Source organism: Eumetopias jubatus, unplaced genomic scaffold (genome assembly GCF_037043125.1).
Source record: "Eumetopias jubatus isolate StellerSeaLion01/CBP00866 unplaced genomic scaffold, mEumJub1_p1.0 scaffold_10, whole genome shotgun sequence".
NCBI lineage: Eukaryota > Metazoa > Chordata > Mammalia > Carnivora > Otariidae > Eumetopias > Eumetopias jubatus.
Genome location: NW_028274816.1, coordinates 4,597,449 through 4,624,982, shown reverse-complemented (window position 1 = coordinate 4,624,982; position 27,534 = coordinate 4,597,449). Strand labels below are relative to the sequence as shown.

General features: G+C 37.6%; 1 protein-coding gene across 6 annotated transcripts in view; it reads right to left on the bottom strand.

Annotated features, from left to right (window-relative positions):
• PHKB (phosphorylase kinase regulatory subunit beta) overlaps positions 1-27,534 on the bottom strand; it is a 304,253-nt gene that overhangs the window by 34,188 nt on the left and 242,531 nt on the right. For 5 of the 6 annotated variants that reach the window (XM_088027349.1, XM_088027348.1, XM_088027350.1 and 2 more), the window contains 9 exons: positions 23,913-23,968; positions 23,306-23,399; positions 10,277-10,360; positions 9,755-9,859; positions 8,226-8,308; positions 7,928-8,018; positions 3,078-3,139; positions 2,829-2,991; positions 1,596-1,677 (listed from right to left, as the gene is read on the bottom strand). In XM_088027349.1, the coding sequence (XP_087883475.1) occupies positions 1,596-1,677; positions 2,829-2,991; positions 3,078-3,139; positions 7,928-8,018; positions 8,226-8,308; positions 9,755-9,859; positions 10,277-10,360; positions 23,306-23,399; positions 23,913-23,968 (820 nt within the window). The remainder of the gene's footprint in view (positions 1-1,595; positions 1,678-2,828; positions 2,992-3,077; positions 3,140-7,927; positions 8,019-8,225; positions 8,309-9,754; positions 9,860-10,276; positions 10,361-23,305; positions 23,400-23,912; positions 23,969-27,534) is intronic. The other variant, XM_088027352.1, reaches the window with a different exon arrangement.

Sequence of the window (27,534 nt, the reverse complement as noted above, 5' to 3'; positions counted from 1 at the left end):
GTGAATGTCCCAGCCATAATTACTATTTAGTTTGAGTATATGATTTTGGTGAGTACTTTATTTCTTGAAATTTATTGTTTTCCTAATTAACATGCAATCTAAGTTTTTAACAAATAATGTTAAGTTATTTTAATTAGAGCAGAAAATAAACAGAATACAGCAAATTGAACAAGTACTGTAGACTCTGAATATATATGATTATTCATTTATTTGTCCCATGAAAGTTTATGGAGACTCTCTTATGTGCATGATCATTCCAATACATAATAGTCCTCAAAAGACACCACTGGGCTTCATTCTTTGGCCCCAATTTACATGTGGTCTGGCTTCGTGACTAGCTTGTCAATAAATTAATGATGGTGACAGGACAGAGTAGCAAAAAGGAAACATGGGGAGGGAACAATTCATTTTACCATGAATTTATTTTTATAGCTTTATAACAAATTGGATAAAATTACATTCAGATTCTATAGATGCTTATGACTTTCATTGTATCATAAGATTTTACAGATTTAAAAACTTAGTCTTTTAAATAAGCAAAATATGAGTATTACTCCTATTTATAAAAATAGTTGAAAAAGTAATTCCCTCAGCATTTTCACTATAAACTATTTTATATAAACTTTGTTTTATTTTAAAGCACTACTAAAATAACCATTCTGCATTCTAGGTTCCTAATAAAATGTTTGCTTTTTAAAAATCCTATTGTTTTAGTTAAAGTATAAATTTCAATGAATGTCCTCAATATAATTGGGATTCTGCTTATAGATTCAAGACTAATTAGAAATGTGCGGGATTCTGTTTGAAATTTGCTTAAAGTTTTTCTGCCTTGAATCAGTTAAGAAAATTAAGACTATTCAGTTGACATATATAATATTCAAGAAGTTTAGTTCACTACTAAAACTGTAAATCTTATTAATTACATTGCTGTTTAGAATCCTGACTCAGTCTCTAATCCTAAACCAATCAACAAGTCCCTCTAACAGAGGAGTTTCAGATGAGCCAAAAACTTTAAGTATCTTGAAATGTATTCTATATTATTCTATATAATAAAACACTAGAAGCAGACCATGATGGAGAATTCAAGAATTCATTAGAGTACCTGAACATACAAGTGTGGATTTCAGGGGTAATTGGGTTGCATCCTTAATGCAGAGAAGACATGATTAGAAAAGATTTATTTTTGTTAACAATGTTTAGAGCACAATTGTATTAAATGCCATGTTCCACTGGTTGCTGCAGACCATGAGAGAGCTAATTTTTATAGCTATCATGATTCAATATTGTTCTTAAAAACATTCAGGAAATAAAACTGGAAACGGAAACTGTCAATAAAGAACTATTAAAGAGACATCAGAGGTTAACAGTCACAGGCAGAATCAGGCTCTAACACCATTCAGACAATCAGAGAAACAATCAAGCAACAATGCATGAAAGCAATTTAGTTCATACATCAGTCTATTCCACTCTAGGGGGTATGAATAAACATTTTCCATTTAAAGGTTAAAAAAAAGGTTTAATGGAGGATAAAATATGTGTTCAAGAATAGAGAGGTCTCACTATTTAAAAATGTTATCTTAGACATGTATACTTACCTTCCCTGGTGATGAAGTTGGGGCCTTCTCTTTTGAGCAGTATACCCAGCAGGATGGCTTGGCTAGCCAGACAACTGCAGTCCTAAAAATACAAATCACAGTGAGTAACTGGAATAAAATGGGTACAAAAGTTATCATAGGGAGTAACTAATCAGGCAACCACATGATGCAGAGAGGAAATCTGCTACAGAATTAAAGAAAAATAAAATGTTACTGATATACTACCAAGGGTTAGATGACATTAAACAACTCTTTATCTTAGGTGTCTTGGAGACAAGAGAGTAGACAGGTTGACTTCCTGATATAGTATTTAATAATTGAATCTTCCAGGAAATAAGATAACCAATGGATAGAAAATATATTGTCTACAAGCATTAATACTTGATTAATATTTGATTCTGCCACTCTCTGAGAATACCCCTTTTGACTTTGCTTATTCATAAATGAAAGACCATGTTGCTATCAACCTGTTACGAGGAGATAGATAAAAGGAGGGGACATGTATAGAGTGCTTTTTATACATTATGGCACTGTGCTATGTGCTTTATGCTTACCATATCATACTCATGTTTATGGAGATCTATAGATAATGTCAATCAATAACAAGGACAGAAGATGTCTGGTAGGATATATATTCAACCTACATGCTCAAATTTGTGATACGGCCCAAGAAGGTGTCATAGTGTTTTAGTTCTATCATTAGAGTTTCATTTTCTTGCATAAGTACCATACCCCACTATCACCCCACCTCTTTTAAAATGCAAATAATCTTAGGGCAGGTAAAGTATTAGGTTGTTAACATTATATTCATATGAATGTGGTCATAGGATTGCTTTCCTCAGTGACTAGAGAGATTTAAAGCAAGCATTAAGACTTAAACACAGGGATAAGAGAGAAGATCCAAGTTGGGAAAAGGATGGGAGAGTACTAAATGAGAAGTCTGGAGATCCCAAAGGCAACTATTCCTGACATAACTTCTTCAGTGGCTCATATAATACCTTCATACCCAAGGCAACCCGAATCATCCACACTTCTTAAGCATCTTTAAGACATCCATGCTAATGTTAGACCATGAGAACAACCTTTCATTGGTGCCTCTACCATGGAGAGGCCATCTACCTCCAGGCACTTCCATCTACCTTCTCTGAGAGGACAAAAGAAATATGGCTTGGCCCTGAAAATTCCTGCTCTGCCAACCTCACTCAGAGCCATGTGGGAATTACACTTCCTCACATTCAGTTTTTGAAGAATTTCATGGGTGGACTTGTTCTTCCATTCAGCAATGGCGATATCTGGTTGCTGTTCTAGTTCAGGAGCACTGGGGTTACTGCTTTGTCGTTTGACTTTTGAATGTTTTGGAAATTCTAGTTCCTCAAAACTCTTAAATTCTGGAAGCCTAGAAATTAAAAGAAAAAGTTTCAGATTTCCTGCATTTCTAATTCTAATTTCCTGCTTTTCTAATACTAACCCAAAGGGACTTACTCTTCTGTGTCACTGATTCGTAGGAAGTCAAGTTGTTCTACTACGGCTCCAGATATTAGTGTCTGAAATGTGAGAAAAAATTCAGAACTCTTAAATTCATGAAGCCATACCCTTATGATCTGTGTATATATATTTCTCTAAGTATGTAATACTCAAAAAAAGTTTATTTTAAAAAGTACACACAATTCTTAATTTCTTAAATGAGCATTCTAAAATCAGGTTTTCATATACAACAAAACCCTCTTAAAAAGAACATATAAATCATGCTACAAGTTCATGGGTCATAATAAATAGGAAAGTCAACATGAGATGAACTGTATTTTCTCTCTGTTCTGAGAATTGTGGGCATTTATTTTTAAGCTAGAATTAAAATTCAGTACCTATTAACATGTTAAAAATAGTTTGAAATTAAAAAACAACAAGGAATACTAAAACTGTCTTGAGAAAAGATGATGTGAAATTGCACGTTGGATTCTGTTACCATGATCTATTTCAGGGCTATCCAATTACGGGATACTCTGCCAAGTCTCCGTTTTTCAGGGTCAGGAAGTTGTTGATTACTGAGGCCAGTCCTTCTCTACATTCTGGCAACCCATATCCGGTCATTTTATTTTTCATTAGTTTCTGATTATAGGTTAGCACACTAAATAAGGCCAAACTCAAACACAGTTTTTATTTGTCAGTGGTTGGTCATAGTGAAGAGCATAAATGAATGATAACCCACAATGGTTTTTTAGCAATATGTGTCACTTCTAATTATCTGATGAACTGTCAGATAAAACTGAGAAATGTACTGCATAAAAAACAAACCATATATTATTTTAAAAATAAGGCAATTCTTCAATCAAAACTGTCTTACACGTATTACTTTCTCAATTTCCTCACTGTTTTTTTCAAATAGGAAGCAACATGACACAGGAGATGTTGCACTTGTTGACTAACCACCCAGAGTTGTGCTGCCTTCTCCTCTAGTGGAAACTCAAACAAAGTAGATCATCAACAAATACCTACTACAAATGTCAGGACAGGCATATTACCAGCAATCATACTAAAGCCTCCTTTCAGAGTTTGAGTGAGGAAGGCCAAACATGCAACCAATCTGCACATTTTCATGTGGCAGCAACAGTCAAGGTCTGAGAGCAGTCCGTGCCTAGGTAGAGAGCAGTGTTGAGCATAATAAAAGTCTGCTGAGTGATATTTCCTAAGATTCAGGCTCAGATCTACACATTTGCTCTCTGGTTGACTTATTTGTTAGACAAATATTTATTGAACACCTACCATATTCCAGGCACTCTGCTAGGTATTAAGGATATAGCAAGAATAAAATACACAAAATCCTTGCCCTCTTGAAATAGACCTTAGCTGTGTTTAGGAAGAAGACAGTATAAACAAACAAAAAACTAAATATGTTATGTCAGATGATGTTAAGTACAGAGTAGAAATAAGAAAGGTAGGGGATGAGAAGTGTTGGGGCAGGGGAGTAGGAGGAGGCAGGTTTGCCATTTTATACAGGTGATCAGAAAAGACTTCTCTCATACAGTGACATGTAAGCGGAGGCTGAAGGAAGGACTGTAGTCAACAATATGGATCTTAAGACAGAGTGTGCAGGGCTGAGGGAACAGCAAGTGCAAAGTTCCTGAAGCAGAAGCATACCTGGTGTGTTTTAGGAGCAGTAAGGAGAAGAGTGTGGATGGAGTACAGTAGACAGGACAGAGTGGTAGGAGATGAAGTCAGAAAAAAAAGGTCCAGATCATGGACGGTGTAAAGACCACTGGAAGGACTTTGGCTTGTTTTCATTTTGTATGAGTGGGAAAGTCAGTAGAGGCTTATGATGTGTGACATAATCTAACTGCCTTATGACCAGGTAGAGTACGAAGATGCCAACTGTCTTATGGCCAGTAGGAATTTTGGAGACTACTGTAAAAATCTAGGTGAGGCATGATGGTAACCTGAGCTGTGATGTTAGTGTTAGATGATGGGAAGTGGTTAGATTCTGGATATAATCTGAGGGTAGAGAAAACCAGAATTGATAATGGATTGTAATAATGTGGGATATGAAAGAAAGAGAAGAGTCAAGAATTATTTGATGCCCAAATCTAATAGCTAATACTGAAAACATAAGAAAAATAATTTTGATTTAATATTTTCTATTATTAGCCTACCCACTCTATATACTGATTAAGCCCATAAGGTAAATGTTAATAGGCAAATGCTAAATTCCATTAATAGTCTCTAGAGCTTTTGATAAAAAAAATTCAGTTGGTTAAGAGAGGCTCCTAAATTAGTTTTATAAAAAAATATTACACTTATGATTAATTTACTAGCCATTAATACTTTACTTCTCATGGTAATGACTTAACATTGTTATATATATGTCAAATGAAATATAATTTTCAGAAAGGTATCCTGCTCTGTGATACTTAATTATATCCCACCAAGGTTCTTTCCAGCTGAACATCCTACGTAAGACTGCATGCACTCCATCCTATCATTCTGCATTGCTCCCTGGCTTTGTTTTTGGTTTGGCTCCCCCACTAGAGTAAGTCCCATGAGATCGGGGACCTTGTATATTTTTTTCACCACTTTATCTCCAGTGCCTAGAGAGGGAGCTCAATCAACATATGTTGAATCAATGAACCAATATTCATACCTTTCCTAACAGTGCATAGTCGTGAGCAGAGCACTCTGGGAATTCAGAGATGACTCAAGCTTGGCCTGAAAAAGTTTTCAATCCACAGAGAGAAGCAGACACAAGAAACTAGCTACACTTAAATTAAGAACTATAGCAAAGGTTCAAGCAAAATGCCACAGAAACACACTGGAATGAGAAATTAATTCCAAACTTTGAGACTTCACTAAAGAGGTGACATTGACCTAAATTATAAAAATTAAAGTATTTAGAAGGAAAAAAAAAGAAAAAGGCAACTCTAGAAGAGAATAACAGCATGAGCAGGAAAAAAATTCCAATTACATTCAGGGATTTTGAAAGTACTCAGTATACTTGGGGAGTGGAAAGCAGGGCTGGGAACGAGCTGCATGGAAAGATCCTGGGTGATGAGGTAGGAAGGGAAGTTGAGGCCCAGTGATGAGAGAGACAGTGGAACATGGGCTAAAGAAATTTGAAAGGGCTTGAAATAAAAAGAGAAGCATATAGGTGTCATTTTCATTTACTACAGTAAAGAGAAGACAAAGGCTAGGGTGGGAGGATGTGGGATTATTGTTTAATAAGTGTAAAGTTTCAGTTTTGCAAGATGAAAAAAAGCTTATTCTCTTGTGAAAGACTCTGTACTCAAGGGAGGGTATAGGGCAAAGCAGAGAGCAGGAGACACAGTGGGACCCCCTGGCTCCTTCCCCAACCCTGTACTCAGGATATGAAAGCAAAACGTATGTTCTTCAGGCAGGAGGTTAGATGTTTATTTTGGAAACTGAAGGGCCTAGGAGAAAAAAACTCCAGATATTGGCACCTGGGATTTCCCCCAACAAAAAGAGCCCTTGCTACCAGACTACCTGATAAATGACATCATTGTGACAAGAATCCTTGTTACCAAACACAGAGCTTCCAATAAACTTATTCTTTCATTCTTAAAAGTGAATGGATAGCTAAAGATTACCACACATCTGACAAATGCCTCCAACATGAAAGACTGAGCACAAAAAAACAGAAAAGAAACCTGAAAGAGATCAGGCAAGAAGAAAATTTCAAAAACTCTCTAGTACATAATCTTAGAAAGATAAAATATAATATCCAGAAGAACATGATACTATGAAAAGGGAGAATTAAAAACATGATAGCCAAAATATAAAACTTAACAAAGGAGCTGCATGATAAATATGAAAGAAATTTTTCCAGAAAGCATGAGAAAAAGACAATAGAATACAACAGAAAGCAACAGAAAATAAGGGGGAAAAGATAAAAAATTTAGATAAAAAACAATCAAGTATACAAAACACAAGCACTAGTGGAATGAGTATGTAAACAAGCCATTTGTAACATTTACCTACATAGGTCCCTCTATGAATTTTCCTCTTTCTTACTCAATATTGAGAAACTACTACATGAAAGACTCTATGAGATAATCAAAATTTTTTGTAGAAAATAAGGCATTCAAGTCCATGACAGACTACAATCTGAGTAGTTCGTGTTAGAGGTCATAAAAGGATGTTCCAGAAGAGTAGTGTTATATTTGGTCTAGGTGATTTTGCAGAACTGGCCCTAAAGTTTGGTAAGATTTTAAAGTGCAGACATCTTGAAAGAATGAAGGATATTCCAGATAGAGGAAATGGCATGAGCAGAGGGGCAGAACCTCACAAAGTCAGAACACAGTAATTAACTTGTATTGGCTGAAGCACAAAGGGTGTTTAGTAGAAGATAACTGTGGGTGAGGAGGCTGTTCAGGCTAATAGGGAACCACAGGAGGCTTCTGTCATTTAGGAGTTATGAAGATAATGCTGTGAGGTCCTGAATCAAACAAGGATCATCTCCAGGTTGGATGTTACTGTGAAGCAGGGAAAAGAACACTGGACCAGGGAGTTAGGTAACTTGGACCAGGGAGTTAGGCAGGTCACTTCACCACTCTGGACCCCATCTTCCTCAACTGCAAAACAGAGGTTGGAGATGAGGTATTAAAGTCTAAAATTCTGGTTGGGAAACCACTGCAATTGTTCAAGCACAAGACTGAAGGGATAAAATAAACAGGATGGTTACAACAGGAATAGGAAGGTAGGCAAGGAATAAACTCTTAAGACAAAAACCTTAAACAGAACAGATATTAAGAAATACAGCTGTGTATTTTATATATCTGTGTATTAATTGTCCTGAAACAGAAACACACTGAAATTCAAAAGATTACCTGTAGACGATCAACATGAACTTTGACTCCTCCAACTATTCCCTTTTTAAAGGCTGCTAACATATCTAATATGGGATTGAATCGGCTACCTCTAAAAAATATAAACAGATAAACAAAAGGTGCATTATTAATAACAGAATGAGAAATAAAAAGTTTAATACTAAATATCCTTCACATATGCAAGTCTCTCTGCCACATGCTGACAGAGACATAAAAATAGTAGGAGGCCCTGCTTCTAAAGGGTTCATAATGTTAAAGGGGGTGAGATGGGTGCACCTCACTTCTTTTATCAACCTACCGTATATTGTCTTCCCGGATGAGAGCAAGGAAAAGTGGACGTCCATGCATTTTCCAGTATTGCTTAATGAACTGTAGTGCATTCTATCAAAACATAAGAATGAGGCAGAATGAAATGGGCACTGTATCTGAGCCGATCAGGATGTTTAACCATTTGTGGCAAAGAGCCAATAAAACTCTTGATATATCAAGGTAATTCACAGTCAAACCCTGGATAATATAAACTACTAGGGGTAGAAATATTCTGATACAAACATGTATACAAGTATGAATATATACAAAGTTACATTTAAAACTTTATTGATTTCAAACTTTGTTCTTAAAAGTAATCAGATTACATATATTTTAAGGCTGCTTCCTTTTTGGTGGCCTAATGAATAAAGTTTAAGAATGGTCCCTGGAGGAAAAAAGAGAGAGAGAGAGAGAAACAAACCAAGAAATATTAACTATAGAGAACAAACTGATGGTTACCAGAGGGGTGGTGGGTGGGAGGATGAAATGGGTGATGGGGATTAAGGTGTGCACTTGTTGCGATGAGCACCAGGTGATGTATGGAACTGCTGAATCACTATATTTTACAACTGAAACTAATATAACACTGTATGTTAACTAACTAGAATTAAAATAAATACTTAAAGAAGAAAAAAAAATGGTCCCAGGGAGGAAAAATCAATCCAGGGTTGTCATCCAGAAGATTAATCCCCATCCCACAATACTGTGCATTTATTACAGCAGGTAGAAGAAACGAGACTGAATCTATACAGACCATCGGAAATGTGGAGAGAGTTCTTTTTTGACTCAATTTCTACTCTTGTCATCATCATTGTCATCATCATATCAAAGACTTACATAACACTTCACCATATGTCAAGTACTATTCTGTGTGTTTTATATACATTAACTCATTTAATTCTCAGACTATCCCTATTATTATTCAGTTATACAGATGAGAAAAGAGAGACACAGAGAAGTTAAGTAACTTGCCCAAGATCACACAGTTGGTAAACAAACAGTAGAGCCAAGATCTTAACAAATGTAATCTGGCTCCAGACTTCAGGCTCTAAACCATGACTCTAAGCTTCTCTTCTCTGCAAATGGAAAAGGGAGTGGAGGAGATTTTAACTGACTAGGTGTTATGAGTTAGTTGAGGTTTTACTTGCCATTCTTCATAAATAAAATTATTTTGCTAACTCAACTTTTGTTCAAAAAGAGATAAACTACTGCTGTCATATGAACATGGTTTCCAAATGGTTTCCCCTGCTTTATAAACTGTATCTTTTCATTCCATTTGTAGAATGGTCTATCAAGCGAAGTCATACAACTTTATGTAAGACATACTCCATCTATTATTCTAATGCTGCAAGCAATTTAACTTTCTCCAAAGCCATGCAGACATTGTTTTACTTTCATATTTTACACTGTGTTAACACAGTGTCACAGACACCCATAAGCACTCAATTTAATAACATATAATAAAATCAGTAGAATTTTTCAGTATCCAATTTCAATAAAAAGGGGTTCTGAAGCTACCTTTATATCATCTATCAGCAGTAAAACATCTTGAGACATGTAGAAATCACTTAGGTCGAAGATGATAGGGTAACAAACCACAGTCTTTCCTAGAATGCGATAAATCTGTAAGAGATAATTAAAAAAGTACAAAACAGGACCAAAGGCAAATGTACAGTACATAAGTCCTAATAAAAATTAAAACTGATTAAGAAATTTCAATGTTTCTTGATTGGATCAATAAGATCAGTACACTAAAGAGTAGTCTACCTCTACTGTGATAGAAAAAGCCTCTGAATAAATACTGTCATAATCAGGTACCTTACAATGTTCAGAAATAATATAGGAGAAGCTTATTCTTTGCTAGAAGACTTCTGTGATATCACACAAAACAAACATTTTCTACTTGTAGAAAATGATAATTCAGATAACCAGCCCAAGTATATAATAAAATGTGAGAATGGATGCATAGCAGGTCAAACATCATTTCATTCTGTGGTATTATAATCTGAACACTGCTCTACAAGGAAATCTTATGAGCACCTTTGATGTACCAAGGCAGCCAATGGGCCTATCTGGCCTTCCGGAGAGTCCTAATTTTTCATTGATTCCCAGGTGGAAATAAGCCTGTAAGACATAAATTTATAAATCAGTCAGGCAAGAAGAATCCATGCTTTCCTTTTTGGCCCCTTTATACCCCCTGACTAAAGCCCTGCTAATTTCTGATCTTTCCAGAGGAAAAGTGGCCAGGGAAACCTTACTCAATAGACCTGGTAGGAAAACAAGCTAGCCAATGATGTCAACTTAGATTTGGGGGCACTGAGAGATTTGAGAGCAAATCTTTGCAGATCTACTTAGCAACATCCTAAAATATGACATTGTTCTTGTGCTGTCAAATGTACAACTTGCATGGCTCTGTCCAATTCATAAAAGAACACATAAAAGAGACAAATGCTTCCTGTGTGATGAAAAAAAAAAACTGGCTGAAGTTTTAAAATTCAGGGCCTCACATCTCCTACTAGATTCCCACCTTCAAGTATTTCCCATCAAAATGGAAATGTCTTTATTGATTTTTCTGATTATATGAATTTTCTGAAAAATTTAAGCCATGTGCTCCAAGTGAATGGCCCTGTTTACTCTCACAATTCCACAGATCACAACTCTTGCACTTTGGTGTATATTGAAGGAAGTATAATTTATTGTGTGAGCCCTAAAGAACATCTGATGTATAGGGTTACAGATTTTTAAAAATATACAGATGAATATGTATTCATATTACACACATATATCAATATGCGCGTATGTTTGGTGTCCTACTTGTTAAAACTTAGTATTGTGGTGTTCCAGTTTCAAGATGGTACACTGAGTCTATGCATGTACTCTACATTTCAGTGTTGAAATGACTGAAAAAATATAAAGACCTCTAAAAATATCTGTAGCACTCACTATTGGAAAACAGAAAAAGGTGCCACAGTGGAACAGAAACTTCTAGAATTTCTACAAAGTAAAAACAGATGGACTTGGAATGAATTAGAAGGTAATCAGCACCAAAGCTGAGCACTTCACCCAATAAGACGCCTTCTTATACTATTTAATACCTATCCCTTGATGAAGGTAATTCCCAACTTTGTGTTATTTCAAAAGCAATTCAGTAAACATCTCTGGATACTGTACTATTATTTCTGCAGAATAATTTCCTAGACTTGATGGATCAAAAAGAGTATGTTTTCTTTGAAACATACTGCCAGGTTGGTCACCCTGTAGAAACAGTGGACCAATTTATATTAGCATTAATAGTGCATAGGCCTGTTACTCTCTTGGGTCAAAATGACAGTTCATCTTAGTTTTAAACTACTGTATTCAAATATTTTATGGTTGAACATTTTCCCATATATTTAATGGCTACTTGTATGTTCTATAAATTTTTCCATTTGTTCCTTTTTTAAATTTTATTGTTATGTTAATCACCATACATTACATCATTAGTTTTTGACGTAGTGTTCCATGATTGTTTGCATATAACACCCAGTGCTCCATTCAATACGTGCCCTCTTTAATACCCATCATCAGGCTAACCCAACCCCCCATACCCCTCCCCTCTAGAACCCTATTTGTTTCTCAAAGTCCATAGACTCTCATGGTTCGTCTCCCCCCTGACTTCCCTTCCTACTATCTTCATTTTTTTTTTAACATATAATGTTTTATTTGTTTCAGAGGTACAGGTCTGTGATTCATCAGTCTTACACAATTCACAGTGCTCACCATAGCATACACCCTCCCCAATGTCTATCACCCAGCCACCCCATCCCTCCCACCCCCCACCACTCCAGCAACCCTCAGTTTGTTTCCTGAGATTAAGAATTCCTCTTATCAGTGAGGTGATATGATACATGTCCTTCTCTGTTATTTTGCTCAGCATAATACTGTCCAGTTCCATCCCTCCTACCCCCCACCACTCCAGCAACCCTCAGTTTGTTTCCTGAGATTAAGAATTCCTCATATCAGTGAGATCATATGATACGCGTCTTTCTCTGATTGACTTACTTCACTTGTTCCCTTTTCTACTGGGTATTTCTCATTCTTTTTTATTTGTAAGAGATCTTGGTATGTTAAGAATATTACCCTTTGTATAAATATTTTACCGTTTGCTCATCTTCAATGTTGTTACGAACTGTGAGAATGACTGCATAGTAGGTCAAACATCATTTCAGCATGCGGTATTTCAATCTAAACATTTTCTTACTAGGAAAATTCACAAGCACCTCTGATGTGCCAGGTTGTTTATCCCATCTTCAGCTGTATTTAGTTAAATTTGCCAATCATTTCCTTAAAGGCTTTTTTAGCACTGGCATTATTCTAAGAATGGACTTTCACTCCAAACAGTTGTAAACTACTCTTCTATTTTTTCTTCTAGTGATTTTGTTTATATCATTTGTAAAAAAATATTTGAATCTTTAATCTGTCTGGAATTTTTCTATTTGATGAGAGGTAGAAACTTAACCTGTTTTCCTCTGAATTGACTTCAAATATCAACCTCATTGTACACAAAATTAATGTCATTACCAGAGGTCTCTAGTCATTCTGCTACAGAGTACATGCCCATGTCAGAGTTAGCTCTGTGTCTCTTTCTCCTTCTGCATTGCTAGGTTCCTAGAGAATAGCATCCCTTCGGTTGGTTGGCACTGTGCCTGACATAGAGCTGGTGCTCAGGGAATACCTGATGGATGAATGAGGGAGCAACTGAATGTCCTCCTGAGCTACCTGGGCTGTGAATACTGACTCTGTAATAATGACTCTCATTTTAGACATAGTCAACCAGCCAGAAAAAGTATCCTATAATCATTAGGATATATAACTGCACTGAAACTATAGCACACTACACTAGATGGAGCCCGCTTTCTCTCAAATATTTTCAAATTTTCAGAATTAAAGGTATGTCTAAACTATTATAGATTTCTTCTTTTGGACAAGTGATCAATTAACCATGTACAAGTTAAAATGTACCAATCTAGATCTCCTTTAAATACTACTCTATTACAGTGAAAGGATTTTCCTTAATTTTCTGAACCAAGGTACAGCAGGTCTATGACAATTGTGTAGACAGACCTGGAATGCTCCCCACATTCCAGGGTGTGGATAATATTATCCCCACATTGTATACATGCACACCATTTAATCCACTGAAATAGTATATAGTAATGGCTAAACAACAGAACTTCATTCTAGATCACACTATATTCATCTCCCCCATGAAGCAAATCACACCACAGTCACCACATCATGAAACACCAATTACACACAGTATAAGGCCTCCTCTCAGCTGTCTGCTTGCTCTCATAGACTCTTAAGTGAGCTGAAGGAGGGTACAGCTCAGAACAGAAAGATTAGCCATTGGCATAAGAATATGTGTATTAACTAAGATTTGAGGGAACACTTTCACTTTTAAAAGGTGGGCTTATCACTGTGTAATATATGGAACTGTTGAATCACTGTATTATATACCTGAAACTAATATAACTCTGTATGTTAACTACATAGGAATTATTGTTTTTTAAAGATGGGCTTATAAGAAGCAATATACTAGGAAGTATATCTTAGAGGATGAATCCCAACCAGCAGCTAGCTTGGAACACAGAGGCTGTAACAACAGAGAATCTTCTATCTTGACACATGTTTAGGGAAGTTGGACTCTTGGCTCCAAATCTCGTTTTGCCCATAGCACATACCCATTTGTTCACACCATTTGTTCACAACATCTTTCAAACAACAAAACATAAAATAAGTCAGGTCCTGTTAGAAGTCTTCACCTTACTCTTTCAATTTATTTTATTTTTATTTATTTATTTATTTATTTTTGAGAGAGTACATGTGCATATGCACTAGTTGAGGGGAGGGGCAGAGGGAGAGGGAGAGAGAAAGAGACATTCTTTTTTTTTGTAAGATTTTATTTATTTATTTGACAGGGTGAGAGACAGCGAGAGAGGGAGTACAAGCAGGGGGAGTGGGAGAGGGAGAAGCAGGTTTCCTGCTGAGCAGGGAGGCCAATCCCAGGACCCCGGGATCATGACCTGAGCAGAAGGCAGACGCTTAATGACTGAGCCACCCAGGCGCCCCAAGAGAGAGATTTTTAAGCAGGCTCCACAGTGCAAAGCCTGACGTGGGGCTTGATCTATGACCCTGAGATCATGACTTGAGCTGAAATCAAGAGTCCGACGCTTAACCGACTGAGCCACCCAGGTGCCCCAAGTCTTCATCTTAGTCTTAATGGAATGCTTCCTACCACCTCCACAGCACCTTGTATAAACATCTATTATAGCACTAATCAAGGTGGATTGTAATTAACTATTTTTCCTTTCATACCAGTAGACTCAGAGTATACTGAGAACAGGGACAGAGAACAGAGCCATTTTATCTGAGTGCCCCACACAAAATTCTCCACATAGCAGGTGTTCACTAATGAATGAATGAATAAAATGCCAGAAGCCATGCCTATCTTTTAAATCTTGACTGCATGTTGTCTGGTAGAGTACAGATTCACCTACCATAAAAAAGTTGCAATATAAATTAGGCCTGAAAAAAATGGAGTCAGGTTTATTTCTTTGAGCACATGTTTATCAAAGAACAATAATCTTTGTTACTATTCTCTGGAGCTTTCAGTGAAGGACCATAAAAAATATCAGCAAATATAGCCGGTAATGAGAGAGTGTTAGAGCCTTAGATTTTCTCCACTTCATGCTGCCTCCTCTCCTTGCCTCGTGAATCCTCAGTTCTCTCTCCTCTTCTACCACAAAACCCATTTACATCTTTCAATGATTTCAAAGTGTTACCTACTTGAGGGATCCTTGCATTTTCAGCCTTATCTCTTTAATCAGAGGGGAAAAGAGCTCTAAATTTGTTATAAGAGGTTTAAGAGCTCTCAAAGTGCTGGTATTCTGGGTGATCTGACACCCAGGTTCTGGTTTTGTTGACAATGCATAGGGTCTAGTCTGATCAGCAGTGACACTCTGAGGTCCTGACTTCTCCCATGCAATGTGCACCTCACTTCTCTAAGCTTTAATTCCTTGTTGTACCATCAAGGCTTTGACCACAAAAGTTTTTATCAACCTAACTGAGCTAATCTTGATTATTTGAGAGAGAAAATTCTAATCACTTACATCAAACACTTCAGAGTTTCTTCCTGTATTGCTTTTAAGAATTACTAAGTAGAAGTGGTGGTTTATAAATAACTGGTAGAATCGGGCTCCCTGCACAGCGGGGAGTCTGCTTCTCCCTCTCTCTCTAACCCTCCCCCCTGCTTCTGCTCTCTCTCTCTCTCACTCTTGCTCTCTCAAATAAATAAAAATCTTTAAAAATAAATAAATAAATAGATTTTTGGTGGGGGTGGAGCAAGATGGCAGAAGAGTAGGAGACCTGGATTTTGTCTGGGCTCAGGAATTCAGCTGAATAGGGATCAAACCATTCTGAACACCTATGAACTCAACAGGAGATCAAAGAAGAGAGTAGCAACAACTCTCTGAAGAGAGAAGCGACCACTTACTGGAAGGTAGGACGTGCGGAGAAGTGAATCCTAGGCGATACTCGGGAGGATAGACGGCGGAGCAGGGGGCCTCCGTCGGCCACTTCTGGCTATTGCTAAAGCCGCAGAGCACAAAATTGGAACTTTTGGAAGTCGGTTCCGGTGAGGGACGTCACTCCACTGGCTAAGTGGGAGGTGGAAACCTCGCGGGACAATGTGGACTCAGGACCCTCGGGGTCACAGAAAGAACGGGGGTGCCTGAGTGCAGCAGAACTCCCAGGTATCGGAGCGGGGAAGCCGGCTGCAGAGACGGAGCCGAGACGCAGGCTCTCAGCTCGGGGTGGCCATAAATTGTGATCCATGGCCCAGTCGGGCCACTGCTCCTCCAGCAGGGACCCAACAAGCAGCAGAGCCGGGGAGACTCCCCTTCCTCCCCAGGAGGAGCGGCGCGGGAGCGCACCGCAGGGATCTGCTGGGTTTGGAGACTCCACACGGGGTCGGGTGCCAGAGATAGAAATGCTCAGTCACAGGCCAGGGGAGGACGGAGTGGGGCCGGAGACCAGGGAGACGGGAGTGATTGACTGCTTTTCTCTGGGGGCGCACTGAGGAGCAGGGCCCCAAGTTCTCAGCTCCTCTGGGCAGAGAGTGGGAGGCCACCATTTTCACCCTGGTCCTCCAAAGCTGTACCGAGAGCTTGCAGGGAACAAAAGCTCCTGAGAGCAAACCCGAGCAGCTTGCTTAGCCCTGACCGACAAGGGTGGGGCAATTCCGCCTCGGCAAAGACATTTGGGAACCACGGCAAGAGGCGCCTCCCCTAGAAGATCAGCACGAACAGCCAGCAAGCCAAGACCAAGTTTACTAATCAAGGAGAACGGGAGAACTCCAGCGCTAGAGGAATACTGCACATAGAATTCATGGCTTTTTTACAATGATTCATTAGTTTTTCAAAGTTAATTTTTTTAACTTTTTTCTGATTTTTTTTGAATTTTTCTGTTTCCCTGTTTCAAACAACATCTTATCAATCCCTTTTTTAAAAAAACATTTTTTATTTTTCATATTTAGTCATATTTTATCCCTTCATAGTAGTTACCTTTATTCTTGGCATAATATATAAGTTCTTCTCCCTTTAAAAATCTGAGACACAGTTTCTTCTAACAGATCAAAATATACTCTAAATCACTAGTGTATGGCTTTGTTCTAGTCTCCTGCCTGATCACAGTCTCTCCCTTTTTCTTTTCTTTTCTTTTTTTTTAAAATCTTCTTTCTTCTTTCAAACAACTTTTATCTTATCAATTCCGTTTATAAAACCTTTTATAATTTTCATCTTTACACTCATCTTCCATCCCTTCATTGTATCAACCCTTATTGTGTACATATATAACTCTTTATTCCTTTAAAATTTTAGGAGGCACTTTCTTCTAACAGACGAAAATACACCCAAAATCTAGTGTGTGGCACTAATCTATACACTGGCCTGATCATATTTGATCATATTCTGTTTTTTCTGTTTTGTTCTGTTTTTATTTGTTTTTATCTTTTTCTGTTTTTTCCTCTTTCTTTTTTCTTTCTTTCCATTTCTTTTCCCCTGGTTTCAGGTCTCTTCTGATTTGTATAGAGTATATTTGCTGGGGACGCTGTTAACCTGTTAGCATTTTGTTCTCTCAATCATCTATTCTCCTCTGGACAAAATGACAAGACGACAAAAATCACCTCAGCAAAAAGAACAAGAGGTAGTACCGTCTGCCAGGGACCTACTCAATACGGACATTAGTACGATGTTGGACCTAGAGTTCAGAATCATGACTTTAAGGATACTAGCTGGGCTTGAAAAAAGCATGGAAGTTATTACAGGAACCCTTTCTGAAGAAATAAGAGAACTAAAATCTAACCAAGTCGAAATCAAAAAGGCTATTATTTGAGGTGCAATAAAAAATGGGGGCACTAACTGCTAGGATAAATGAGGGAGAAGAGAGAATCAGAGATATAGAAGACCAAATAATGGAAAATAAAGAGGCTGAGAAAAAGAGAGAGAAACAACTACAGGATCACAAAGGCAGAATTCGAGAGATAAGCGATACGATAAGATGAAACAACATTAGAATAATTGGGATCCCAGAAGAAGAAGAAAGAGAGAGAGGGGCAGAAGGTATACTGGAGCACATTATAGCAGAGAACTTCCCTAATGTGGGGAGGGAACACGCATCAAAATCCAGGAGGCACAGAGAACCCCTCTCAAATTCAATAAAAATAGGTCAACACCCCGACATCTAATAGTAAAACTTACAAGTCTCAGAGACAAAGAGAAAATCCTGAAAGCAGCTCGGGAGAAGAGATATGTAACCTACAATGGTAGAAACATTAGATTGGCAACAGACCTATCCACAGAGCCCTGGCAGGGCAGAAAGGACTGGCATGATATCTTCAGAGCACTAAACGAGAAAAATATGCAGCCAAGAATACTATATCCAGCTAGGCTCTCATTAAAAATTGAAGGAGACATGAAAAGCTTCCAGGACAAATAAAAACTAAAGGAATTTGCAAACACGAAACCAGCCCTAAAAGAAATATTGAAAGGGGTCCTCTAAACAAAGAGAGAGCCTAAAAGAGGCATAGATCAGAAAGGAAAACAGACAATATACAGTCACAGTCACCTTACAGGCAATACAATGGCACTAAATTCCTACCTTTCAATAGTTACCCTGAATGTAAATGGGCTCAATGCCCCAATCAAAAGACACAGGCTATCAGATTGGATTAAAAAACAAGACCCGTCAATATGCTGTCTGCAAGAGACTCATTTTAGACCCAAAGACACCCCCAGATTGAAAGTGAGGGGGTAGAAAACCATTTACCATGCTAATGGACACGAAAAGAAAGCTGGGGTGGCAATTCTTATATCAGACAAATTAGATTTCAAAACAAAGACTGTAATAAGAGATGAAGAAGGACATTATATCTTACTTAAAGGGTCTATCCAACAAGAAGATCTAACAATTGTAAATACCTATGCCCCTAATATGGGAGCAGCCAATTATATAAGGCAATTAATAACAAAAGCAAAGAAATACATTGACAACAATACAGTAATAGTGGGGGCCTTTAACACCCCCCTGAGTGAAATGGACAGATCATCTAAGCAAAAGATCAACAAGGAAATAAAGACTTTAAATGAAACACTGGACCAAACGGACTTCACAGACATATTCAGAACGTTCCATCCCAAAGCAACAGAATACATGTTCTTCTTTAGTGCCCATGGAACATTCTCCAGAATTGATCACATCCTAGGTCACAAATCAGGTCTCAAACGATGAGGGATAGCTCAGTGGTAGAGCATTTGACTGCAGGTCTCAACAGATACCAAAAGATTGGGATTATTCCCTGCATATGTTCAGACCACAATGCTTTGAAACTAGAATTCAATCACAAGAGGAAAGTCGGAAAGAACTCAAATACATGGAGGCTAAACAGCATCCTAATAAAGAATGAATGGGTCAACCAGGAAATTAAAGAGGAATTAAAAAAATTCATGGAAACCAATGAAAATGAAAACACAACTGTTCAAAATCTTTGGGATACAGCAAAGGCAGTCCTGAGAGGAAAGTATATAGCAATACAAGCCTTTCTCAAGAAACAAGAAAGGTCTCAAATACACAACCTAACTCTACACCTAAAGGAGCTGGAGAAAAAAATGGCAAATAAAGCCTAAACCCAGCAGGAGAAGAGAAATAATAAAGATCAGAGCAGAAATCAATGAAATAGAAGCCAAAAGAACAGTAGAACAGATCAATGAAACTAGGAGCTGGTTCTTTGAAAGAATTAACAAGATTGATAAACCCCTGGCCAGACTGATCAAAAAGAAAAGAGAAATGACCCAAATCAACAAAATCATGAATGAAAGAGGAGAGATCACAACCAACACCAAAGAAATACAAACAATTTTAAGAACACATCATGAGCAACTATATGCCAGCAAATTAGATAATTGGAGAAATGGGTGCATTCCTAGAGATGGATCAACTACCAAAACTGAACCAGGAAGAAATAGAAAACCTGAACAGACCTATAACCACTAAGGAAATTGAAGCAGTCATCAAAAATCTCCAACAAACAAAAGCCCAGGGGCAGATGGCTTCCCAGGGGATTCTATCAAACATTTAAAGAAGAATTAATACCTATTCTCCTGAAACTGTTCCAAAAAATAGAAATGGAAGGAAAACTTCCAAACTGATTTTATGAGGCCACCATTCCCTTGATCCCAAAACCAGACAAAGACCCCATCAAAAAGGAGAATTACAGACCAATATCCTTGAGGAACATGGATGCAAAAATTCTCACCAAAATACTAGCCAATAGGATCCAACAGTACATTAAAAGGATTATTCACCATGACCAAGTGGGATTTATTCCTGGGCTGCAAGGTTGGTTCAACATCTGCAAATCAATCAACATGATACAATACATTAACAAAAGAAAGAACAAGAACTATATGATCCTCTCAGTAGATGCAGAAAAAGCATTTGACAAAGTACAGCATTCTTTTCTTGATCAAAACTCTTCAGAGTATAGGGATAGAGGGTACATACCCCAACATCATAAAAGCCATCTATGAAAAACTTACAGCGAATATCATTCTCAATGGGGATAAGCTGAGGGCTTTTCCCCTAAAGTCAGGAATGCAGCAGGGATGTCCACTATCACCACTGCTATTCAACATAGTATTAGAAGTCCTAGCCACAGCAATCAGACAACAAAAAGAAATCAAAGGCATCCAAATCGGCAAAGAAGAAGTCAAACTCTCACTCTTTGCAGATGGTATGATACTGTATGTGGAAAACCCAAAAGACTCTACCCCAAAACTGCTAGAACTCATACAGGAATTCAGTCCAGTAGCAGGATATAAAATCAATGCACAGAAATCAGTGGCATTCCTATACACCAACAAGACAGAAGAGAGACAAATCAAGGAGTCGATTCCATTTACAATTGCACCCAAAACCATAAGATACCTAGGAATAAATTTAACCAAAGAGGCAAAGGATCTGTACTCAGAATACTATAAAATTCTCATGAAAGAAATTGAAGAAGACACAAAGAAATGGAAAAACGTTCCATGCTCATGGATTGGAAGAACAAACATTGTGAAGATGTCAATGCTACCTAGAGCAATCTACACATTCAATGCAATCCCCATCAAAATACCATCCACTTTTTCAAAGAAATGGAACAAATAATCCTAAAATTTGTATGGAACCCAAAGAGATCCCGAATAGCCAGAGGAATATTGAAAAAGAAAAGCAAAGCTGGCAGCATCACAATTCTGGACTTCCAGCTCTATTACAAAGCTGTTATCATCAAGACAGTATGGTACTGGCACAAAAACAGAAACATAGATCAATGGAACAGAATCGAGAGCCCAGAAATGGACCCTCAACTCTATGGTCAACTAATCTTTGACAAAGCAGGAAAGAATGTCCAGTGGAATAAAGACAGTCTCTTCCACAAATGGTGTTGGGAAAATTGGACAGCCACATGCAGAAGAATGAAACTGGACCAGTTCCTTACACCACACACAAAAATAGACTCCAAATGGTTGAAAGACCTAAACGTGAGATAGGAGGCCATCAAAATCCTAAAGGAGAACACAGGTAGCAACCTCTTCAACCTCAGCCACAGCAACTTCTTCCTAGAAACATCGCCAAAGACAAGGGAAGCAAGGGCAAAAATGAACTATTGGGATTTCATCAAGATTAAAAGCTTTTGCACAGCAAAAGAAACAGTGCACAAAACCAAAAGACAACAGACAGAATGGGAGAAAATATTTGCAAATGACACATCAGATAAAGGGCTAGTATCCAAAATCTATAAAGAACTTATCAAACTCAACACCCAAAGAACAAATAATCCAATCAAGAAATGGGCAGAATACATAAACAGACATTTTTCCAAAGAAGACATCCAAATGGCCAACAGACACATGAAAAAGTGCTCAAGATCGCTCGTCATCAGGGAAATCCAAGTCAAAACCTCAATGAGATACCACCTCACACCAGTCAGAATGGCTAGAATTAACAAGTCAGGAAACGACAGATGTTGTAGGGGATGCGGAGAAAGGGGACCCTCCTACACTGTTGGTGGGAATGCAAGCTGGTGCAACCACTCTTGAAAACAGTATGGAGGTTCCTCAAACAGTTGAAAATAGAGCTACCATACCATCCAGCAATTGCACTACTGGGTATTTACCCCAAAGATACAAATGCAGGGATCCGAAGGGATACATGCACCCCAATGTTTATAGCAGCAATATCCACAATAGCCAAACTGTGGAAAGAGCCAAGATGTCCATCGACAGATGAATGGATAAAGAAGTTGTGGTATATATATATACAATGGAATATTATGCAGCCATAAAAAGAATGAGATCTTGCCATTTGCAACGACATGGATGGAACTGGAGGGTGTTATGCTGAGTGAAATAAGTCAATCAGAGAAAGACATGTATCATATGACCTCGCTGATAGGAGGAATTTTTAACCTCAGCAAACAAACTGAGGGTTGCTGGAGTGGTGGGTGGTGGGAGGGATGGGGTGCCTGGGTGATAGACATTGGGGAGGGTATGGCTATGGTGAGCGCTGTGAATTGTGCAAGACTGTTGAATCACAGATCTATACTTCTGAAACAAATAATGCAATATATGTTAAGAAAAAAAAAGAAGAAGAAGATAGCAGGAGGGGAAGAATGAAGGGGAGTGAGTCGGAGGGGGAGACGAACCATGAGAGACGATGGACTCTGAAAAACAAACTGAGGTTTCTAGAGGGGAGGGGGGTGGGGGGATGGGTTAGCCTGGTGATGGGTATTAAAGAGGGCACGTTCTGCATGGAGCACTGGGTTTTATGCACAAACAATCAATCGTGGAACACTACATCAAAAACTAATGATGTAATGTATGGTGATTAACATAAGAATAAAAAATTTTTAGATAAATAAATAAATAGATAAATAAATAACTGTGGAAGTCAACAATTTTCTGTCCCTATTGGGCAGGAATATTCCTAAACAGGCATTTCTGAATCCATCTGCAGAGGAGTACATGCAAAAGGCCCCCAAAGTCACCTTTTAATCCAATCTAAATAGGTATGTAACCACATCAAAAATAAACTCAGATGTTACTTTGAGACCGAGCAAACCAAAAGGGTGGGAATTACTTCAGACTCTAAACAGTAAGGCAAAAGAAAAAGGGAAGTAGTTATTATCAATAAATATTTAGATGAGAAATTTCCTTTAATAGTTAATTAAGGGAAAATTATCAAATCCAATGTAAAGGTTAATTTTACACACAAGGTACTAAAATTCAGGTTAATTTGTTATTTAAGCGCTCAGTCTAAGTCAGTAATAGAATTTAGAAGTAAGAATCAATAAGACCTATGAATATAATGTGGATTAATGACACTATCTCAGAATCAGATTTTAACTATGCTACCTGACTGTAAACTAAGTCTAATCATCATGCTCTAGCACCTCCACAAAGTCAACAGTAAAGAAGTAGAATCACTTACTTTCACCAGCTCCTGCTGAGCCCAAATCTGAATGGGTTCCACCTGTTGAGGAGTTTGAGTCTGAATACCATACGTATTGAGGAAAACTTGAAGGCTAAAGAATACAGGGAAAAAGCAAGAGACATTTTTAGGCAATGCATGTAGAATGTGGAGAATGGTGGAGGAGGAGGAGAGGAGGAAGGAGACTACGCTAGCTTGGAGAACATTTTAATTTATTAACGTGAGGAATATGCCATCTGTGCTGGGATCCAGAGGCCCTCTGGGGTTCTTCACAAGGCATCAGGTGTGAGCTCTGGGGTCTGGCAGAAAGAGTAAGCACTGATTTTGGGAATTCCCAGTATTCGTTGCACTAACTTCTCAAAACTACACCCCAGGCAACACTGGCACAGGTCACACAGTCTTTAATATTCACATCAACTAAAACAAAATTTTTAAACGTGAAAAGAATGTTTTTCTGGCACTTAAAGTAACATTAATGACATCCTTGAAACCCTGTAAAGGGGTCTGTGAAATTAATCTCTACCACTATATTCAATATTGCAACATAAAGCAGTAAGCCCCCCTCCTTTCCTCCCAAAGGAACACACCACCCATCTGGATTTCATACCGTTGGCTTTCTGCTATGAGTGCTACATGAACTACCAAATCATTTTCCAGTGGGCCCTGTAATATAGAATAAGGGGGGGGGGAGAAACATTTTAAAAGATCTGGTCATCATCAGCTACAATGAGAATCAAGGACAATATTAACCATCTCTAAGTAGTTCATTAAAATGATGGACACCTACTGGCTCCATGCAGTCACCTCTTTCCTTGTTCTCCACTGCCTACTAATCAATTTGATGGTGTAGACAGAGTGATGGAACACCAAAGAATGGAAAACCATAAATCTCACCCCTACCAGGGGGGCTAGGCTGTCAGGACTATTTTGAATGATGCATAAGAGTAGTTTGGGGACTGAGAATCATTTTCCTGACTCTAAAGGGAAGAGAAGGAACAAAAAATAAAAACCCAACTTCTGTATTCTCCGTAAAAAAATGTGAGTTGAAATTCTTCATTTGACATCTTAATACATATAAGGCTATTCCTTTCTTCTTAGCCAATTTTCCTTTGGCACCATTTATATCAAAATAGCTTTATTCTAATATATAGTTCCTATAGCAGAGAATGAACTACCCAGTTGACTATGTAATTAACACTGTGTTCATTAAGTACAAGCTGTTGGGCTTAATAGTTCTAATCAAAGATACTGTTGGATATTTGCTACTCTTTTCGTGTATGTGTGGAAAAGATTCACTATAGCATATATTACACATTGTTAAAATGAACCCAATTTTGAGCCTGTATTAACAGAGACCATTAAAAAGTATCAATAAATTACAGTATTAGGAAGCTCTGAAAATACTGATCAAATGTAATTTCTTTATAGTAATGAATCCAACATTCCCAATAGTATGCTGTAAAATATCTGATTTACCATCAGTCAGTTCCCCTCTATGGTATTCAATATGTCACTAGAATTTATGTATGATGGAAAGCAAGAAACACCAGAATACATATATCAGCAGTAAATATCATACAATCAAAAGGATGGTTCCCAGAATCATCATGAAAATGCCATTTCAGGCAGACTTCCATGTGATTTAAATGAATATATAAGAGAAAATATGATATAACAACCCAACAAAAATAAATACACATTAAAAATGCCATAAATTCTATTTTCATTTGATAAAGACCTTAAAAGTTAATGTTAGAAGGATGAGAAAAAATTAATTATTCACAGTCTCATCAAGATTTCTAACACCAAATGAATACATTAAGCCTATTTCTCTCAGATGAAATCTAATATTTACTTCATCAAAAGAAGTAAGCTTAGAGTGGGCAAATTATCCACAATCTTCAGTACAATTATGGATTCTTAAATAAAAAGCAAATGAATACATATAGAAGAATACAGATAATGTTTCAATAACAATAAATAAGGCAGCTTACAGATCCTAATTGGCAAATTGGTATCTTTTTTTTGAATCACAGACCTTTTACGATAATGTCTTTACTTGTATGACAGAGTACTCAGATCTGAAATGCCCACTACACATATTGAATCATAGTAAGTATTTGGTTAGGGGACTACTAGATAGCTGAAGAATTCTTTCATTGTAAAACCTCAGCATTTCAGAAAGTTACAATTCACAAAACTTCTATCATGATCTTAGGCCTTCACCATAGCCCATAGGGGACACTGCACCCTATTTATACCCCAGAAAGAATTCGGCATGGGTAGTCCCACCTCGGTTGCTCCCTTCCTCTCACTGCCAAAGTTGGAACCATCTTTTCTCTGTTTTCACCATTTTCTTCAAAGCACCAACATTTTGTCTAAACCCAAGAAGTCTCTCTGAAAACATCCTAATAGTAATTAATATTTTCTATTTCTGGATGGTATTTCCCTAAATATTACTATAATATTTTCTCCTTTTAGGTTCATAAATTGCACACACACACACACACACACACACACACACATGTGTATATATGCATATACATACTCAAGGCCTGTATGGTACTGGTGCTCTCCATTTCACATGTATTTATATACTCATTCATCTGATCAATAGTTAAGGCATTCTAATATACAAGCCCTGTGCTATACCCTGATGTTACAAGATAAACACAACCCAGTGTCCCTCCAAGAGGAGTTTAGAGTGTCCTGGGACAGATGGACAACAGACAAGCTTTCAAATATGTGTTTATTATCATGTGAAAGCATTTCACTGATACCATTATTTGGTAGTATAGACCTACCTAATTTAAAAAAAAATGGCTGCAGGACATTACATTACATGGACATACCATACTTTATTTAAGGAATGTTTATTTTGATGGACATTTAGGTGGTTTCCAATTCTGCAGAGAATATAATTGTCCTTATCTCAGAGAACTGCTAAGGATTTAGGGAGGAACAAAGTGCTAGGCACAGTTTTGACACCTAACAAAAATAAAGGCACTAAAACTTACGGCAGTTGTATTTACTATTTTCACATCTATCCTAGGACAGCTGCTCCTCTCTTCTTTGTTGAGATTTGCTTTAATACCTAACTTGCCCTAAATCTCGTTGGTTTCCACCATTCTAAGACATGAGGACCATCCATTACCCCATTTTTGTATGGCTAGTTCTTCTCCAAAGAATTCCAAACATCTTTTAAAAGAAATCCTCAGGTGACTTACCACTTTCCAATTTTCTCTCCTTTTATTTGTCAAACACAGACTATAGCTATCTTCTTACCCTTTACCTTTCTTGCCTCTATAATCCTACATTCCACCATCTAACCTACTTTGCCTTTAGAGACAGAAATCCTCACACTTAAGTCCTTGGTCTTCTCATTCCACTTCTTTCTCTTTCTTTGTCTCTCTCACCAAACTCAATCACTCTGGTAGCTTTAATTATCACCTCTAAGCAGATCATTTCATATTTATGTTTCTAGTCTTGAACTTTCTCTTGAGTTCTAGCGCCCATATTTTTAACTGCTTTCTGGACATTTTCTCTTGGCTATTTGCAAAGTTAAAAGTTCCTGAACTCAATTCCTCACCAATCCTACCTCCACCCCAAACAGGCTCACTCCAGCTCAGAATGTCAAAATCATCTTTGATTCCTGTTTTTTACCCTCCATATCCAATTTGTCATCAAAATCCTGTTAATCTTTAACTCATAAACTATGAATCTTCTTTTCTTGTATCTTCTTTTCATTTCTGTAGCAATATTCAGGATAGGGAAGTACCAACCATAGCAACAAACACTTCACATAACACTCAACATTCTATGTGCAAGGAAGGCACTGTTCTAACAAACCATTAATTTATAATAACAAACCATTATTTCCATTTTCCAGATAACAAAACTGATGCAAAGAAAGCTTAAGTAACTTATCCAAGGATAGAGAGCTAGCTAAGAGCAGAGCTAGAATTCAGACACAGGCAATTTGACTACAGCATGTTTGCTCATACTCAGTTATTCTGCCTCTCAGAGAGTGGAAAGGGGGCAGATGCTAAAATTGAAAGATCCACATACAAGTCCCATCTTATCACTTGATCCTGCATGATCCAGGTCATCTAATAGATGCCTTAAGTTTGTCATGGACAAGACTGAACCACTGAATTCCATCCTTAAAACCACTCATCCTCAAAGTATTTCTTACCTCTTTAAGACCTGATCTAGCCAAAAAGGTGTAA